This window comes from Chiloscyllium punctatum, chromosome 27, assembly GCF_047496795.1.
Source record: "Chiloscyllium punctatum isolate Juve2018m chromosome 27, sChiPun1.3, whole genome shotgun sequence".
Taxonomy (NCBI): Eukaryota; Metazoa; Chordata; class Chondrichthyes; order Orectolobiformes; family Hemiscylliidae; genus Chiloscyllium; species Chiloscyllium punctatum.
In genome coordinates, this window is record NC_092765.1 from 7550547 (window position 1) to 7569355 (window position 18809).

Sequence of the window (18809 nt, forward strand, 5' to 3'; positions counted from 1 at the left end):
TAGCTCATGGTTAATGAGGATTGTGGTCTGAAGGGGTGATTAGTAGCTCAGGGAAGTAGTTAGCGCTGAAAAGTGATTGGATCGGTGACTGGGTGGAGGGTGGTCAACTACTGGAGGGAATAGTACTTTCCCATATTCACTGACCGTGAGGTTGAGAGGAGAGCTGCTGGCCCTGCCCTCAGGTAGTGGTGAGTTACAGTTCATTCAGGGAGTCCAAGTCACTGGATGCCCTGACAAGCTCTCTCATTTCCTGGCTACTAGCAGTGTCACTATGGTTATTAGAATGTGCACCAATGTTTTACAGCACCTCTTGCTTATCAGGTATCACTGCCTTCCTAGAAGCAAGCTCCAAGGCATTCCTCTACTCTTTAAACTGAAAATAAAGCTCATTTGACACTGTCCCAACAAACACTCCCAGGACATGTACAGCCAAGTGGTTAGATACAGAGTAAAGCTTCCTCTATTCTTTTTTAACTGAAAAAAAGCTAACTCTACTCTGTCTCCATCAAACACTCCTAAAACAGGAACTGCACAGCGTTCGATACAGAGTAAAGTTTGCTTACCCTGGTCCCATGAAACATTACCAACGAGGGAAAGCACAGGGTAAGATACAGAGTGAAGTTTGCTCCACGCTATCCTCATCAAACCCTCTCAGCACAGTACAGCATGGGTTTAGTTACAGGGTAAATCTTGTCTGACTCTTTTAAACAGACAGTGAAGCTCCCTCTACTCCTTTGAACCAGACGTAAAGCTTCCTTTATTTCTTTTTAACCAGCCCTTGATAGGATACTCCACGGCACCCCTTCATACTGTGACTGTTACCTTTTTCTTCCCCCGTTACTTCAAAACAAACTGATTGGAAGAGTGGAAGCAGTATTTGGAGGTCCCGAAGACAGTGTCTCCTGTGACGGTATGGGATCACGGGCATTTGTTGTTCTTTGTGACTTCATGCCATTTTTTCACATGGAAGCTGAGACATTGAGTGTTAAAAGGCTGCTCAGCCTTGGAAGGCTGCATCGTGGAGACCAATCTCATTTTCCCAGTGTCAAAGGCTCTTTGCAGCATTAGTCACCACTGACTGAGCAGGAATTGCTACTTCTACCCTCTATAGTCCTGAGACACTGAAACCACCTGCAGTCTTCCTAAATGGTTTTTTTTAAGTATGGTTCAATGTAATTCTAGTCATTTCTGTTCTTAATTCACGATTTTAGCATTGCCAAGTACTGTCGTCTAAACCTTCTGAGCACCAGCTTTAGGCAATGGGTAATTAGGATTTGAATTGCAAAGCCTATGGTGGATTTACATTCAATCACAGTATTCAGGGAAAAGGAATAGATGTTTGCAGGAGAAACCAATAGTGAAAAATGAGAGAAGAGCAGGGGAGTGTGACTAAATGGTTGCATTTCGAAACGGCCAGCACAGATGTAATAAAACCATAAGCTGTAGAATAGAATAGAATATCCTTTATTGTCATGTGTATTCCAGTACAGGAATACAGTGAAGTTTTTACAATGGCTGCCTCTAATGGTGAAATCTTAGGTACAAGCCTTGGATACAAAAAAGAGGAATAAAAGGAAAAGTAGAAATGTGGCTTACAATATCTAAAGAACAGTTAGAAATAAGATAGTCATAACATAGTTAAAGTATTGACATTACAGTCCAGTAAAGAATTAAGTTATTCTGCGCATTGAAACTGCTCCTCCACTCAGTGAGATCATCGATCGATCTGATAACTTTCAATTACACTTTCCTGCCTTTTCCACATCACCCTTGATTCCCTTACTGATTAAAAATCTATCTCAGCTTTGAATGTCCTTAATGACCCAGCCTCAACAGGCCTCTGTAATAAAGAATTCCACAGATTCAGTCTCCTCTGAGAGAAGAAATTCATCTTCATCTCTGTCTTAAATGAGTGAACCTCGAATTATTCCCTCTGGTTTTAGACTCTCCCATAAGGGGAAACAACATGTGCCCTGTTAAGTCCCCTAAGAATCTTAAATGTTTCAGTAAGGACACCCTTCATTTTTCTAAATCCCAATACAAGTCCAACCTACTCAAACTCTCCTCATATGACAGTCCCTCTACACCCAGTGTAAACCTAATGAACCTTCTCTGGACTGCCTCCAATGGCAATATATCTTTCCTTAGATAAACTGTTCACAGTGCCCCAGCTGTGGCCTCTTGACAAAGAGTATAAAAAAAAGGAAACTTTGCTAAAAATGATACAAAACCACAATATATGTGTTCCGTCACCAGTTATTACACAGAATGAGTTTGACAGAGTATAGTGTGACAACGGACTTTTGAGTAATCTTGTATAACTTTATAAAAACCTCCCTACTTTCATACTCATTTCCTTTAAAATAATAATGATGGACTGAATAGTTTTCTGTGCTGAACTATTTTCTGATTATAAAACATTGAAATTTATTCTGAAGTTTCTTGAGTTATACTAACGGAGCAGAAACAGAATGAACCTCAAATAAAACTTCACTCTATTCGCTTGAAAAGAAAGGGTCACGATGCTCCAAATGTACTCCAGCAGAAAGAGTTTCCTCTGTCCTAATTCAAGGCAAACTAAATGAGGACTTGAGTGTTGAAATGAGCCATGCACACAAAGTTTCACCATGCTGTAACTGCAAACCCATTATCCTTGCAATTATTTTCTTGGGAGTTCAACATAAACTGCAACTGCTTTATTAAGACACAAAGAGAAAATGGCTATTGCCAATAGCTTCTGTGTTCACATGGCATTAATTGAGTAGATCCTTCCTGAGTTATACAGTGAAAACAGAAATTGAAACAGGCTGTGTTAATTGCAACAACATAAAATTGTTCTCTATTTAAACCTGACCTTAATTCCCAAAGGGAAAATGCGTATGATTTAGACCAGTATGCATAATTTTGATAATATGTATACTGGATGTTGCAAATATAGACATTAAAGTAAATAGCATGGTAGACATATTAAACCTTCTAATCCTGCTGCACTGCAAACTGAAATCTGGCTTTGTTCAATTAAATTAACTTGTGAGTCAGACATAAACAAACATTCCAGTCTTTATCGTTTACTGAACTCAGACAGTTAGCCAATCAAATGTTTTTGCCATCAGGCAATCCCATACAACACAATGAATCACTGAAAACTCGACCAAAATATGCAGAAGACAACATGACAGATCAGATACAGGAACTATCCTACCAGTGCTGTCACCAAGTATGTCTACACAATGTAAAATGATTTGCATTTCTCTGGCACCTTGTACAACTGCAGGCCATCCAAAGCATTTTCAGGTGAAAAAGTGGTTTTGAAATGCGGCCATTTACTGTTGTGATTAGGGAAATGCGGCCGCCAATTTACACACAGCAAGCTCTCACAAGCAGCTTGGTGATAAGACTGGATACACTTCTGAGCCTAATGGTGTGTGAGGACATGGGAAATCTCCCTTATTGTTCTTCAAAATGGTACCACAAGGAGATCAACAGTCAATACATCATCATTTTGGAGAGTTTCTGAGAGGATTGAATATAAAACTGCCAACGTGCACAAATGAAAAGCCAGTTAAACAGGGGAATGATGGAAATGTCCCAGCTGAACCAAACTCCAATTGGTACTAATCCTGCTCGTTCTATGTTTTCCTAGTTGTTACATGGTTTCTATTCTTGACCTCTGGGTTGGTTTGGTCCAATAATTCCCAACAGGTGGCTAAGACTTTGGTTTTGTCGGTCACTATATTCGATCTTAGACCTCTGAGCATTGAGAGTAACAGGGGCTACAAGTCAAGCAACTTCCTACAGCTGGTTTTGGACCGCAGTTTGCAGTTATGGAGCTTGACCCTCAGCTGGGGAGACCCAGTTGGAAAACTTAGAAGAAAACAAAATAAGTTGGTAGGAATTCATCACTGGTTTTGACAGTGACATCCACATCCTGGGACTGAAGAAAAGCAAAACTACAAGTTCTGGTCATCATACTACCAGAAGGACATGGATGTTTCGGAGAGAATGCAGAGAAGATTTACCAAGATGCTTGCCTAGTCTGGAGGGTTTTAGATATGAGAAGAGGTTGGATAAACTCAGTCTCTGAGGTGCAACCTGATAAAAATCTACAAAATGATGAGAGGCATAGATAAGGTGGATGGTCAGAGGCTATTTCCCAGCATGGAAAGGCCAACTGCAAGACGGCTCAGTTTCAAGGTGTGATGGGGAAGAGTTAGGGGAGAAGTGCAGGGAAAATGTTTCACACAGAGACTGGAGAGTGCCTGTACTGCACTGCCAGTGGAGGTGGTGGAAGCAGGCACTTAAGCAACATTTAAGGCGTATCTTGGTCGACACATGAACGGGAGGCGAGCAGGGGGATCGAAACCACACATGGGCAATAAGTAATGGGTCTAAATAAGGATTCGGATTAGTGCAGGAATGATGGGCCGAAGGGCCTGTTCCTGTGCTGTATGAATTGTTTTGTATTGGTTATTACATACAAGTACAAATATAAGCTTAATATAAAGCAAAACTCCTCTCTGAAAGTACAAGGGATCAATGCATTGAAAAGAGCTATGTTATTTAATGTAAGTCGCACCTATTGAATCTTTTACTCTGAACATATTTCTTGACTAACTGGCTCAGTTATACTATGACATGTCTGGAGTAGGTGGGACTTGAACCTGGATCTTATGGCACAGGTGCAAGAGCCCCTCCTTTACCATGTATGGTAAGCTCAGCTGACAATAAGAGGAACAGTCACCACTGTCTTCCAAGATGATAAGACTGCTATTTTAGTGGTTTCAGAATAAAAGGATTCAAACTTCTCTTTGGCTCTTTGACCTTGACCACCCCCACGAGCTTTCTAAATGTACTCTGAAGTGAGCTGTCTAAATCTATCTCCTCAGCAAAGGCTGGGAACGCAAAACATTCCAAGACAACTGTAACCAGCAGCTTTCTGGTCTCATTGCAAAATGTGATAATTACTGTTCTGGCCCCAGCACAAGATCAAACAAAAATATTACAGACAGAGAGGCTATTGGCCACAGATTGCTCTCACTGCTTCAGTGGCAGGTTCCAATAATTGGGTTTAACAGCTTAAAATTAAATGGGCAGGTTGCAGCAATTTAGTCAGTATTAATCAGAGTTTGGGGTTGATCTCACACACTGGTTTCACACAGCTGAGATCAGAAAGACACAATTCTCCCTTTGCAAGATGCTCAGTCAATTAATATTTCCAAGAAACAAATGCAGGGAATCTGGGGACACTCAGAAAGTCTGGCAGCATCCATAGGGAGAGAAGCATAGTAAAGTTTAGAGTCTGGTATTACTCTTGTTCAGAACTTCACCACTTCAGGTGGGGCTGGCAGTGGGATAATAGAGCAGTGTGCAGGCCCCTGAGACCAGAGCTCACCTGCACCGTCTACCTTTACTTTTTTTTCTTCTTTCGTTACATTTTAAAAAAACTTTTAACCTTACTGACCTTCTGAGGAATGCACAGATGGTATCAAGGTGCCCAGGGGATCACAGAGAAGGTTTGTTCCTGGCGGTGGTAGCAGAGGAAGGTGAGATTGTGTTCCTGACGGTGATGGAGGGCAGTGAGATTGTGTTCCTGGCAGTGACGGAGGACGGTGGGATTGTGTTCCTGGCGATAGAGGAGGGCGGTGAGATTGTGTTCCTGGCAGTGACGGAGGACGGTGGGATTGTGTTCCTGGCGATAGAGGAGGGCGGTGAGATTGTGTTCCTGACGGTGATGGAGGACGGTGAGATTGTGTTCCTGACGGTGATGGAGGGCAGTGAGATTGTGTTCCTGGCAGAGATGGTTGACGGTGGGATTGTGTTCCTGGCGATAGAGGAGGGCGGTGAGATTGTGTTCCTGACGGTGATGGAGGACGGTGAGATTGTGTTCCTGACGGTGATGGAGCGCAGTGAGATTGTGTTCCTGGCAGTGATGGAGGACGGTGGGATTGTGTTCCTGGCGATAGAGGAGGGCGGTGAGATTGTGTTCCTGGAGGTGACGGAGGGAGGTGAGATTGTGTTCCTGGTGGTGACAGAGGATGGTGGGATTGTGTTCCTGATGGTGACAGAGGGAGGTGAGATTGTGTTCCTGGCGATAGAGGAGGGCGGTGAGATTGTGTTCCTGGCAGTGATGGAGGACGGTGGGATTGTGTTCCTGGCGATAGAGGAGGGCGGTGAGATTGTGTTCCTGGAGGTGACGGAGGGAGGTGAGATTGTGTTCCTGGTGGTGACAGAGGATGGTGGGATTGTGTTCCTGATGGTGACAGAGGGAGGTGAGATTGTGTTCCTGGCGATAGAGGAGGGCGGTGAGATTGTGTTCCTGATGGTGACGGAGGACAGTGGGATTGTGTTCCTGGCGATAGAGGAGGGCAGTGGGATTGTGTTCCTGGCGATAGAGGAGGGCAGTGAGATTGTGTTCCTGACCGTGACGGAGGGAGGTGAGATTGTGTTCCCGGTGATGGCGGAGGGAGGTGAGGTTGTGTTCCTGGTGATGGCGGAGGGAGGTGAAATTGTGTTCTTGGCCGTGACGGAGAACAGTGAGATTGTGTTCCTGCAGTGATGGAGGGAGGTGAGGTTGTGTTCCCGGTGATGGTGGCAGGAGGTGAGGTTGTGTTCCTGGTGATGGCGGAGGGAGGTGAGGTTGTGTTCCCGGTGATGGCGGAGGGAGGTGAGGTTGTGTTCCCGGTGATGGCGGAGGGAGGTGAGATTGTGTTCCCGGTGATGGCGGAGGGAGGTGAGGTTTTGCCCAGTGCCCACTGTGGGTCCTGGAAGCTTCAGCGGTCCCTGAATTGTCAAGTGTGACCCTGGATGGTCTCACGGCAGAGACAATGTCTGGAGAGATAAGATGGCATTGTTGAATGGTAACATGGTTCCAGCTGCAATGAGCAAAGAGACTCAAGATTGGCCAAGTGCTTTGTGCTGATGATGGTCTCCGTGTCAGGGTGGAAGAGCCCAGATCCAGGGCCATAGCTAAGCACTGAAGCAGGACTGTACTGTTGAACTTTTAACTTTATTTCTTTATTTTCCTGCTTTATACCTAAGATTTTGTATCTAGGTCCTGTTGTACCTAAGAAGCAGCCAGAGAATGGTGACTATATACACTTTTCACTGTATCTCTGTACTGGAGTACACGTGGCAACAAAATCTAATTCTATTTCTAACTTTCAAAGTCACCAAAGCACTTTAGACAAGACCTTCCAAGCTTACAAACTCAATCACCACGAAGAACAAGAGCAGCAGATACACAGAATATTACCAGCTCCCAGGTGCCCTTCCAAGACACTCATCAGCCTAACTGGAAATATATTGCTCGTAACTTCACCAGGACAGGATAAAATTCTGCAAGTCCATCTCTAATAGCACAGTGGGTGTACCCACACCATGGGAACTGCAACTGCTCAAAAAATTGAATGATCAGCACCTTCTGAAGAACAATTAGGGACGGGCAATTCATGCTGGCCTTGTTATTGATGCCATTTCTCTGAAAATCATTGGTAAAGATGCTGCAGGGATAAAGATCAGCTATGGGGCAGCACAGTGGCTCGGTGGTTAGCACTGCTGCCTCACAGTGGTTCGATTCCAGTCTCGGATGACTGTCTGTGTGGAATTTGCAAATTCTCCCCGTGTCTGCATGGTTCCTCCCACAGTCCAAAGATGTGCAGATTAGGAGAATTGGCCATGCTAAATTACCCATTGTGTCCAGGGATGTGTAGGTTAGGTGTATTATTCAGAGGTAATTATAAGATAACAGGGTTGGGGAATGAGTCTGGGTTGGTTACTCTTCGGAGGGTCGGTTACTCTTCGGAGGGTTGGTGTGGACTTGCTGGGCCAAAGGGCCTGTTTCCATACTGTAGGGAATCTATGATCTAACTGAATGCTGCAAGGGCATCGATCAGCATGGGAACAGGCCCTTCAGTCCACAATGTTGTGCCGAACGTGATGTCAAATGTAACTAATCCCTTCCGTCTGCCCTTGGGCCATATTCCTCCATTTCTTGCATATTCATGTGTTTAAGGGGCTGAATCAAGACCAGGCGAATGCTGAGTAAATCCTCAACCTGTTCCTGATCTTTACGCCAGACTTGGGGGAGGGTTAACTCGCAGGTTTTCCAACATCGGTGGTTGTTTGGCTGTCTTCAGCCCGTCAGGCAGGAAAACCTGTAAAACTGACAGACATGGCGGAGCAGCAGATGGTAGCGCAAATCAGAGGAAGCAGAATGGGGACAGTGAGATGGCAGGCAGGCAGGTAGAGAGATTTATAAAGTGGTCTGTTCAGTCTGCACCCCTGCTCCTCCTAGCCCACAAGCAATGTTGTAATGACCTTGTAGATCCAATCTCTGTCAGCTCCTTCTACCTGTCACTTTTCCTCCGAGCCATCAACACGGGGTTTAAAACAGAAACTCCAAGTGAAAGCAGACGCTCTTCCTTCAATAATTGATGTCCTCCGGGTGGGATGGCTCCCTGCCTCTCATTGGTTAAAACCAGAAGTGAGCACAGCCTCAGTCAGCTGATTAGGTTCCTGTTCCAAACTCTTAACTTGTTAATCTTTCCCCTGTTGATAATTCCCCTGATTTTGGGGGTTAAAAGGTATTCCCATTATCTTGCAAACAGAACAAAATAATTCTGGGTAAATGTGATGTTCCCAGTTGTTTGAGAAGCAGTTGTGGAAACATGGACAGGAAGGGCTTTGTGTAATTTTCCACTTTTTCTTGCGGTAGATGATTCCCTGAGGAGTGACACAGCTCTGAATACCATAAAATCACATCTGCAATTTCCTGCAAGCCACCCACTCAGTCATCAAAGAGAGCAACCAGCAAATGAATCAGAGGGAGATCTTTTAACCACGTTGCTTCCGATTAATTGGAACTACAGCATTTGACCCAACAACCGTTGTATTGTAGCAGTGGTCATTCAGTGATGACTGATTTTCTTTCCAAACCACATTCATTTTGACATTCTTCTTAAGTGATTTGACTGAAGTCTCTAAATATACTTTGGACACTTTATGCCTCACATGTTCAAAACAGTGATCACCAAATTCTGGCTGTCTCAGGGTCTTGTGCCCATGAAATAAATCTAGCTACCAAACTATAGGTTGGGTTAAATTTGTCTGGCCACAGAAAAGATCAAAGACAAAACATTGTCAACTGTATTTGCTTGATCACAGTAATATGGAAAATAATAACTTTGAAGTTGTGTGGCAAACTCTGTAATGGCTCAGAAGTAAAGATGACAAACTAGAAATAAATTGTGTCCAAAATGCAGATGTTAAAGACCAGAGTTGTAAGCCTATTTAAATAGTGTCCAGATATACACTTTTCTATTTAGAGTTTTATTCATACTTGTAAATCCTTTCCCTGTCCCTAACCCCACTGATTCCACTCACTCCTCGTTATACACTGAGTTACTACCTGCAATTCATGAGGTCATCCTCAGACTCATTCCCCCCTCCCCAACAGTGACAGGTCTCGGTGAATTGCATGATCCTTCACAATGTATAGGGTATGTCTATTATAGCGTTACCTACACTTTTCTGTCACCCATGGGACACCATAGAAACACAGATGGCACTATAATAGACTGTATTGTTATTTGGGAACTTTGGCCCTCTACCCCATACAGCAGGTGGCATCCACCAAACACAACGTCAATCACTGGACCTGGCTCCTGGCAACATTTAAGGCCTAGACACTGCCATTTCTTAGACCAATGCCCAGTGAATCCACTAAGGCCCAGTTTCCACAGCAATTCCTGAGGACTGGGCCTAGCCGACAGTAACCTCAGAGAATTGCTTACCTCCGCAGTTGCCCATAAATGTCCCAGTGAACAGGACCTGGTGCACCCATCTCTCTCAACCTTTCAAAATCCCTCCCTGGGAGTCAGTCCAACCTTGGAAAGGTCAAAAGCTGAGTGTTTGAGGTAGGATGGATGGAAAGCCTACCTTGGAGATCCAGCACTGTGCTCAAAGTTTAACAATGAACGTGAAAACAACCAAACAACTACTCACTCCTGCCTACCCCATACACTCTCCATGCCCCATCCACATCACACTGTGCCCTACCATCTCCATAGCTCGTTATACCCTCTGCCACCCTATGCCCATCTACCCAACCTCATAGGAGAAAGTGAGGACTGCAGATGCTGGAGAGTCAGAGCCAAAAAGGGTGGCACTGGAAAAGCACAGCTGGTCAGGCAGCATCCGAAGAGCAGGAAAGTCAATGTTTTGGGCATAAGTCCTTCATCAGGAATGATTCACATTTTCAGCACCTACCCAACCTCATAGCCCCAGTGCAACTTATGCCACCGATAACCCCCATGACCCTTGCCACCTCATATTCTGATGTCCAACACCTCTTTCCCTTCCCTTTCGCTTACTACCCACCATCTACGAGTCTATGTGCAAAGCTCTGGAGATATGCTGACAGTGTCTATTGTTGATGCATCAACAAAAATCAATAACAAAAAAGGATTCAATACATTGAAATTCCCTCAACTAATCATTAAAATGAAAACAAATATTTTACTGTGGTACTTAACCCTGAAGTGCTTAAGTCCAATGTCAACTAATAAGCAGTTGGAGCTTTTTTAACAAGACTTCTTAGGAATTACATGATTAGCAATAACCATATGCTTTGTTGCAAACCTACTGGGCTCTTTGAAATGTGACAGGATGGAGAGCACCTTGGTTTTTGGTCTTCAGTTGGGGACAAGAAGCCTGTAAGGAAGGGCTACCCAAGTTTCTGAATATAAAATATTCTTGTTGAGTCCAGGGTGAAACTTATTTGTTCTTCTTAGTGAGTGATTAGAAGAAATTCTTAATATTGCACTTACTGAGCAAGCTGTATCTGCAGAGACTCCAGAGAAAACCATGCATGTTTAGTAACTAAAAATCCAGAACAACAGAGTGGCACATTCTAGAACATCCTATGCTTTATCCTTTTGCCTTCATGAATAATGCAGTGCTTTTCATTTTCAGACAGTCAACCTTTGCAGAGAAATTAGTTTTGATTTTTCATGGTTTTTATTTTTCTTTTCCCAAGGCATGTGTTTGTGCATTTTTGAATGTGTGTTGTAAATATATTTTGGTGATATTTAGAGGGATTAGCATTTATAATTCTATATTACCAATTGTTGCATTTCTGTTGAATAAGCTTTGTTTTGATAATAAACTTAAGAAACATGGTTGATTGATTTTTTTTTAGTTTAAAACGTGACCTAGATAAAGTGTTTATGGGTCCGTTTTGGGAAGCCGGAAAAGTATCTTCAATTTGCAAAAACAGAAATTGCTGGAAAAGCTCAGCAGAAATGGCAGCATCTGTGCAGAAAAATCAGAGTTAACGTTTCAGGTCCAGTGACCTCCTTTTTCCGTTTATGTTGTGCCCCCTGAAGTAATGGGACTGGAGGATGTGTGCACGCCTCCAGCTTCCATAGTAACGTTATCAACATAGCCAAATGCATTGCAGATAAAAGAGTACTCACCTGGATGATCAGTAGTGGCATAGGAGAGCATAAATCCTCTTCCTGATATATGAGTGATACTTCTGAACTCCACAGACACCACACTGGATGCTAACTGTAGTTGTGAAGGGATTCCATTCATATTGCCACAATAAGGACCTGCCAAAAGAATTTGTAGAAAATCTATTATTGTGTGATGTGAAGTAACAACATCACTGCAGCTCAAACATGACTGAATGGGAGAAAATTAAACAGAATACCAAAGTAGTTTCTCTGTTTAGTGTTGAAGACTTTACTTATTAGATAATTCCTTCCACCTTTTCATTCTGCCCACCCACTTATGAACACAATATGGCTTTTGTTGGGGTTCCATTCTGGAGACCTGCTTGATCAGTTGAATGCTCTGCATAAATGAAACGAAGTAATCATTCCCATCGGTGCACATCAGAGCTTTATCGGGATTGCTTTCACCTTTATGATTTGTGCCATGAAATATCACCTGGTTGGGACACAGGAGGAAACGTAGCCGAAAAGAGTGGACACTGGTTATAGAATTGACCGGATGGTCACTTTGAGTAATGAAGTGAATTTGGGTGACAACAGCAGCATGTATGCAATCCTCTCAAACTGATTTTTCATTCCCAGTCTTTCTATAGCATTTTGTACAACCATCAGACAAATCAAGAGCTTTACGGCCAACTGTGAAGACTGACCAGGAGGCGCTGAAACAGTGTAGGGAAAGCAGCATCCCATTTCTGTACAGCAAGTTCCCACAAACAGGAACATGATAATGATCAGATAATCTGTTTTGGGGATGATGATTCAGGAATAAATATTGGCCCAGGACATGCACGATAACTCCCCTTTTCTTTTGAATAAAAATTATAGAAATGTAGAAAATAGGAGAATGACTAGGCCATTCAGCCTTTCAAGCCTGCTGTCCCATTCAAAAAGGTCATGGCTGATCATCCAACTCAGCCCCTTGTTCACATTTTCTCCCCGTAACCTTGGATCCCTCTAGTCCCAGAAATGATATCTAACTCCTTCTTGAAGAAAATCATTGTTTTGGCCTCAAATGCTTTCTATGGCACAGAATTCCACAGGCTCCCCACCTTCTGGGTGAAGAGTTTTCTCCTCATCGCAGTCCTAATGCCTCCCCGCTGCATCCTTTGATTGTGATCCTTTGTTCTGAACTCCCTGGTCATCAGGAATATCCTTCCTGTGTTTATCCTGTGTAACCCTTTTAGAATTTTATTGGTCTCTATGAGATAGAGTCATAGAGTCATAGAGGTGTACAGCACGGAAACAGACCCTTCGGTCCAACTTGTCCATGCCGACCAGATATCCCAAACCATCTAATCCCAACTGCCAGCACCTGGCCCATATTCCTCCAAACCCTTCCTGTTCATATACCCATCCAGATGCCTTTTAAATGTTGCAATTGTACCAGCCTGCACCACTTCCTCTGGCAGCTCATTTCATTCATGTACCACCCTCTGCATGAAAAAGTTGACCCTTAGGTGTCTGTTATATATTTCTCCTCTCACCCTAATCCTATGCCCTCTAGTTCTGGACTCCCCCACTCCAGGGAAAAGACCTTGTCTATTTACCCTATCAATGCCCCTCATGATTTTATAAACCTCTATAAGGCTGCCCCTCAGCCTCTGATGCTCCAGGGAAAACAGTCCAGCCCTGTTCAACCTCTCCCTATAGCTCAAATCCTCCAACCCTGGCAACACTCTTGTAAATCTTTTCTGAACCCTTTCAACTTTCACACCATCTTTCCGATAGGAAGGAGCCCAGAACTGCATGCAATATTCCAACAGTGGCCTAACAAATGTTCTGTTTCTGATACCTAGGTATTTTTATCTTCCCTCATTCTTCAAAACTCCAATGAATATCGTTTTAGTAATCCTAAATCTATCCCTGAGCCAAAGACCAAAGTCAACTGAAACACCAAGCTTCAATTAAAGGTGACTATTCCAACATGATAACTTTGACAAAGAGTTGACACAGTAATTGGTCAATGCTCCCATATAAAACAAAAGTTGGAAATATTAATATGAGAATCAGAAATGATTGGAGGACACAATGATCCAGTAACTGCACTCTGATACAAGACACTGGCTTCAGAGGGAGAGGGGCTGGTAGTGAAATGGGTGATGGGGTTGCTGGGATGATGGGAAAACAGAGAATATACGGTAGAAAAGTAAAATTATTACTGCTGAGCTGAACTTCGATCATTCCAACTGTACTGTTCAGCACTTTACACTCATAGTACAAAAACTGATACCAGAAAATTGGAAATTAAGAGACCCAAATCAAGTTGATCTGTTTGCATAGGGACAGTCCGGACAGATCAGGGAATCAGAAAGGCCAATGAACATGGGCCCTTATTTCAGGAGGGTTGGAATATAAAGTAGAGAAGTCTAACTGAAATTGTACAAGGTGCTGGTGAGACCACGTTTGGAGTACTGTGAGCAGTTTTGGCTTCTCATTGAAGGAAAGATATTATTTCATGGGGGGTGGGGTGCAGTTCAGCAAAGGTTCACTAGGATGAGCCCTGGGATGGAGGGATTGTCTTATGAGCAAAGGCTAAATAGGTTGGGACTCTACTCACGAGAGTTTAGATGAATGAGACATGATTTCATTGAAACATCAAGGATTTTTAAGAGGCATGACAGGGTAAATGGTGAGAGAATGTTTCCCTTCATGTGAGATTCCAGGACGAGAGGGGTTAGTCTCAGAATAAAGGGGAACCAGTTTAGGACTGTGATGAGGAGGAACTTTTTGAGAGAGAGAGTCCTTGGAAGTCCTTGCCACAGAGAGCTGTGGGGGCAGAGTCCTTCTGTATATTTAAGGCTGAGGTAGGTCAGTCACAGAATCAAGTTTTTCAGGGAAAGGACAAGAAATTGGACATGAGGAATGTCAGATCAGCCGTGATCCGATTGAATGGCAGAGCAGGCATGAGGGGCCGAATGGCCTACTCCTGTTCTTATTTCTCATAGTGTTATGATCTCAGATCCTGGTCCTGAGACAAATCACAAACAGGTTTACTTAATATCAAACTAATTTGGCAGGTTACATAGAATCACGATTGAAGTGTTTCCATCCAAGGTACTTTGCAAAGTTTGGAATTTAGAAACTTTGGTTGACAGGATTACTTTTATTCTAACTGCCTGTTTCAGTCACTTCATGAGAAACAAAGTATGGCAAACTAGGAATTTAAATGACCTATATAAACACAATAACTTGTAAAGCTCAAATAAGACTGATGCAAAGATGATTAACGATGTTCTATTTTTCTATGTGAAACATTAAGTGACCTCTGTTCTGTGAACCATGCATTTATGATGAATTCTAATATGGTTTTTTATTTCATTTCTCTTTCATATACATGTATAATCCAATCTCGAGATTGAATTGAAACTCCCAATGAAAGCAAATGTGTGAATTATACAAATGCAAAAACAAAATTGCTGAGAATGGTGAACAATTTGCCGTATAAAGTCAATATTACTGCGATGGCTTTGCAGCTGGTGCGTGGGTAGATGTAATTTGTGTGACCTTTCCTAACTGTTAGCTTTAGAGCTTAGAAGGTAGAAATGAATTCCAAACACATTTCTGCCAGTAAAATGAAAAACCTGGACTGCCAAGACCTTTATTAAACAAAGAAGTGAAAACAAACTTGCATTTATGTCATGCCTTTCATGACTTTAGGATGTCCCAATATGTCTCTTTCGTTTTTATGCATTCATGGAATGTGGGCGTCACCGGCTTTGGCGGTTTTTTACTGCCCATTCCTAATAGATTTGCTACTCTATTTCAGGGGACGCTTAAAAATCAATCACATTGCTATGGGCCTAATTGGCATGTGTGTCAGACTGTGCACGAATGGCTGATTTCCTTCCCTAATGGACAACAGTGAATCTGGTGAGATTTTACAACTGTACAGTGATCAGCGCATCAGAAACATGGATAAATAAAATAGTTTGATCAATGGGGTGAGGATGTCACTGGCTAGACCAGCATTACTGCCCTCCCCTAATTGTCCAGAGGGAGTTAAGAGTCAACCACATGACTAGGTTTGGAGTCACATGTTTATGAGACCAGGTGAGGATGGAAGATTTCCTTCACTGAAAGAGAGTAATGAATCAGATGGTTTTTTTTACAACAACCACCAGTGTTCACCAATGGGCTAGCTTTTAATTCCAGATTTCTTTAAAAATTGAATTTAGATTTCAGCATCTATCCTGGTGGGATTCAAACCCAGACCCCCAGGATATTGGCCTCAGTTTCGAGATTACAAGCCTAGTGACATTACCACCACACCACCATCTTCCTCAGTAACGTAAAGTTCTTCCAAAGTATAGTATTAGTAAGGTACCATTGCCTAGAATGGACCAGAGACATCTCTCTCCATTATAGAGAGACAATTAGTTGAAAGAGAAATCACTCCACAAGCATGGGGAAAGGTGAGGACGCAGGCTCTTTGTGAACTACAGTTAATATGGTGTAAATATTCCCGTTGGGCTGTAGAATAAAAGAGAAGATACTGCTTTAAACTAAGAAAACTGCTTAAGAAAACTTTTTTTATTCACTCACGATATAGATGCTAGGGCAGCATTTATTCCCCAGGCCTAATTGCATAAAGGATAGTTAAGAGTCAACCACATTGCTGTGGGTCTGGAGTGAAATGTCGACCAGCCCAAGTAAAAATGGCAGTTTCTTTCTCTAAAGGACATTAAGGAACCAGATGGGCTTTATAACAATTGGCAATGGTTGCATGGTCACTTTTAGACGTTGAAGTCTGGATTTTTATTGAATTCCAGGTCCCCAGAACCTGGGCCCTGAGCATGTTACTTTAGATTAATAGTCTAGCGATAATACCACTTGTCCACCACCTCCCCTTCGCAGTTTTAAAAAAAGGTTGCTGAAACACATTATGAATTTTATCTCTCGTATAGTCCTATTCAAGCAGTGAGGGAGATTTCTAGACAGCATGGCACTGCTTGTTTGTGTTTTGGGCAATTTTGCCCAGAACCAGTCTTCCAATTGTCTTTTTCAATTTCAAACTATTGTTGCGGGCTCAGGAGGCTTAGCATAGTAACAATCACATGATTGGTTTTTGGGCAGGTACCCACCACCATTAGGTGCAGACAAATCAGCAAAGCATCTAGCCTGTGAAGAGAAAGCATTCAACCTTCTCCTCCTATTGTGTGGAAAAGTAAAAGAAAATCCCAGGTAAATAGCTATTTTCCCCGCACATTTCTTTGTAAGTTAGTCTCTCAGCAGATCCCCTGTAGAGAAGAAAACACTTTCCAAACTAATGAAAGCTCCGATCGTCAAGCAGTGAATGAAAGATTGAGAAATGGCGTAGACATGACTTAGTATCATTCGGAAAGACTTGGAAAATTTGAAAGGAAACCAAAAAAGTGCAACTCATCAATGACTGTGTTCCAGACTGCTGCCAGATCTGAGTCCCTCTGCGGTTTGTTTTTCCTTCTCCACCCACAGGATTTGTCTCTCATTCCTTTGCATGTCAGTTTGTATGTATATGGGAATTTTAAAAAGGGGTAAAGTTTAAGCTATTGCATTAAAGTTAGTTATTCATGATTCTTTCTTGCCATTGGTCAAAAATAGTTTGATCACAATAAATAGCCATTCCCTTGTTAATGAAAATAAAATTGGTCAGCATAGTCTTTAGCCTGTATGAGACAGTTCAGTAAAATTAGGCATTTCATTAGTTTGCAGCAACTCCGGAGTAGTGGGACTTGATTGCTAGCATTCCACCGCTGTGAGTTGGGACAACTGAGATTGAACCTGGGCTTACAAACACCCCACCTCAACTTCTGGAGCATAGCAACAACTCCTTAAAAGGTTATAAACAAGCAAGTGTAGCAGATCTCAACAATCAGCTTGCCTTTTATCTTGAGTGTGGAGGCCAAACAAAGCACCAATTCTGAATCCACCATGAAAACATCACAATTTCAAGCAGATTCCTCACATTTTCTTGCGCAGACCAAACCTGGAAAAGCCAGGCCATCTCCAATCAAAACGATCAAGAAATGGCTTTACTCAAAATTCAGGACTCGTCCTCAATTTGCTCCCTGTAAGTTTTAAAGATGAGGAAATGAGAGCCCTGCAATTTCCAGCACACAGTCTACAGTTTCCAATGCTGTTCCCAAAGCACTATCCCACCCCCTTAATCTCCTGGCAACTGTCTTGGCTGAGTTTAACATGACAAGTCATAGCAGGCTTGGCCTCTGCCAGTGTCCTTCCCACCCAGCTACGGTCAGAAAATGCCACAAAGCTGAGCATTGCTTCCAAACTGCTCACGTTTTGGAAAGCTGCATGGATTGCCTCAGCGTGACCCTAGGGTGGCAGGAGGGTAAGGAGTAATACTTGGTGCAAGACTAAAACTGAACTTGAGTTTACAACAGCTATCCTCCAACTGGTGAGGGAATTAACCCGTAAGTCCTTCCAGCACACATCAGTGGCAGAGTTAAGAACAGGAAAAAACTGTCAGCCATGTGACGTAAAAATAATCTGGAGCCTCCACCATTACTAACCATAGGCTGCAACATGCATGGAATCTCTGCCAATGTATCTGGTTTCTGGGGTAGTGATACTTCCTCCATTCGTTCTAATGGTCTGGATGTGTGCTGAGATTACATCTAATCTGTGACTTCAGAAGGACTTTTTGTAATTTATATAAATGATTTAGATGTGAGTATAGGAGGTCTAGTTAGTAAGTTTGCAGATGACACCAAAATTGGAGGTGTAGTGGACAGCGATGGAGGTTATTGGAGAGTACAACAGGATCTTGATCAGATGGGCCAATGAGTGACCGATGGAGTTTAATTTTGATAAATGTGGGGTGCTGCATTTTGGAAAGGCAAATCAGGGCAGGACTTATACAATTAATTGTCAGGTCGTGGAGAGTGTTGCTGAACAAAGAGACCGTGGAGTGCAGGTTCATAGCTCATTGAAAATGGAGTCAAGGGTAGATAGGATAGTGAAGACGACATTTGGTATGCTTTCCTTTATTGGTTGGTGCATGGAGTATAGAAGTTGGGAGGTCATGTTGCTGCTGTACAGGCTATTGGTTAGGTCACTTTTGGAATACTGTGTTCAATTCTGGTCTCCTTCCTATCGAAAGATTGTATTGAAACTTGAAAGGGTTCAGAAAAGCTTTACAAAGATATTGCCAGGATTGGAGGGTTTGAACTATAGAGCGAGGCTGAGTAGGCTGAAACTGTTTTCCCTGGATCGTTGGAGGCTGAGGGGTGACCTTATAAAGGTTTATAAAATCATGAGGGGTATGGATAGGGGAAGTAGCCAAGGTCTTTTTGC

At 42.8% G+C, this 18809-nt stretch overlaps 1 protein-coding gene across 1 annotated transcript in view; it reads right to left on the minus strand.

Annotated features, from left to right (window-relative positions):
• LOC140453388 (discoidin, CUB and LCCL domain-containing protein 1) overlaps positions 1-18809 on the minus strand; it is a 133795-nt gene that overhangs the window by 58401 nt on the left and 56585 nt on the right. Inside the window, exon 3 of the mRNA XM_072547996.1 lies at positions 11475-11612. Coding sequence (XP_072404097.1) covers positions 11475-11612 — 138 coding nt within the window. The remainder of the gene's footprint in view (positions 1-11474; positions 11613-18809) is intronic.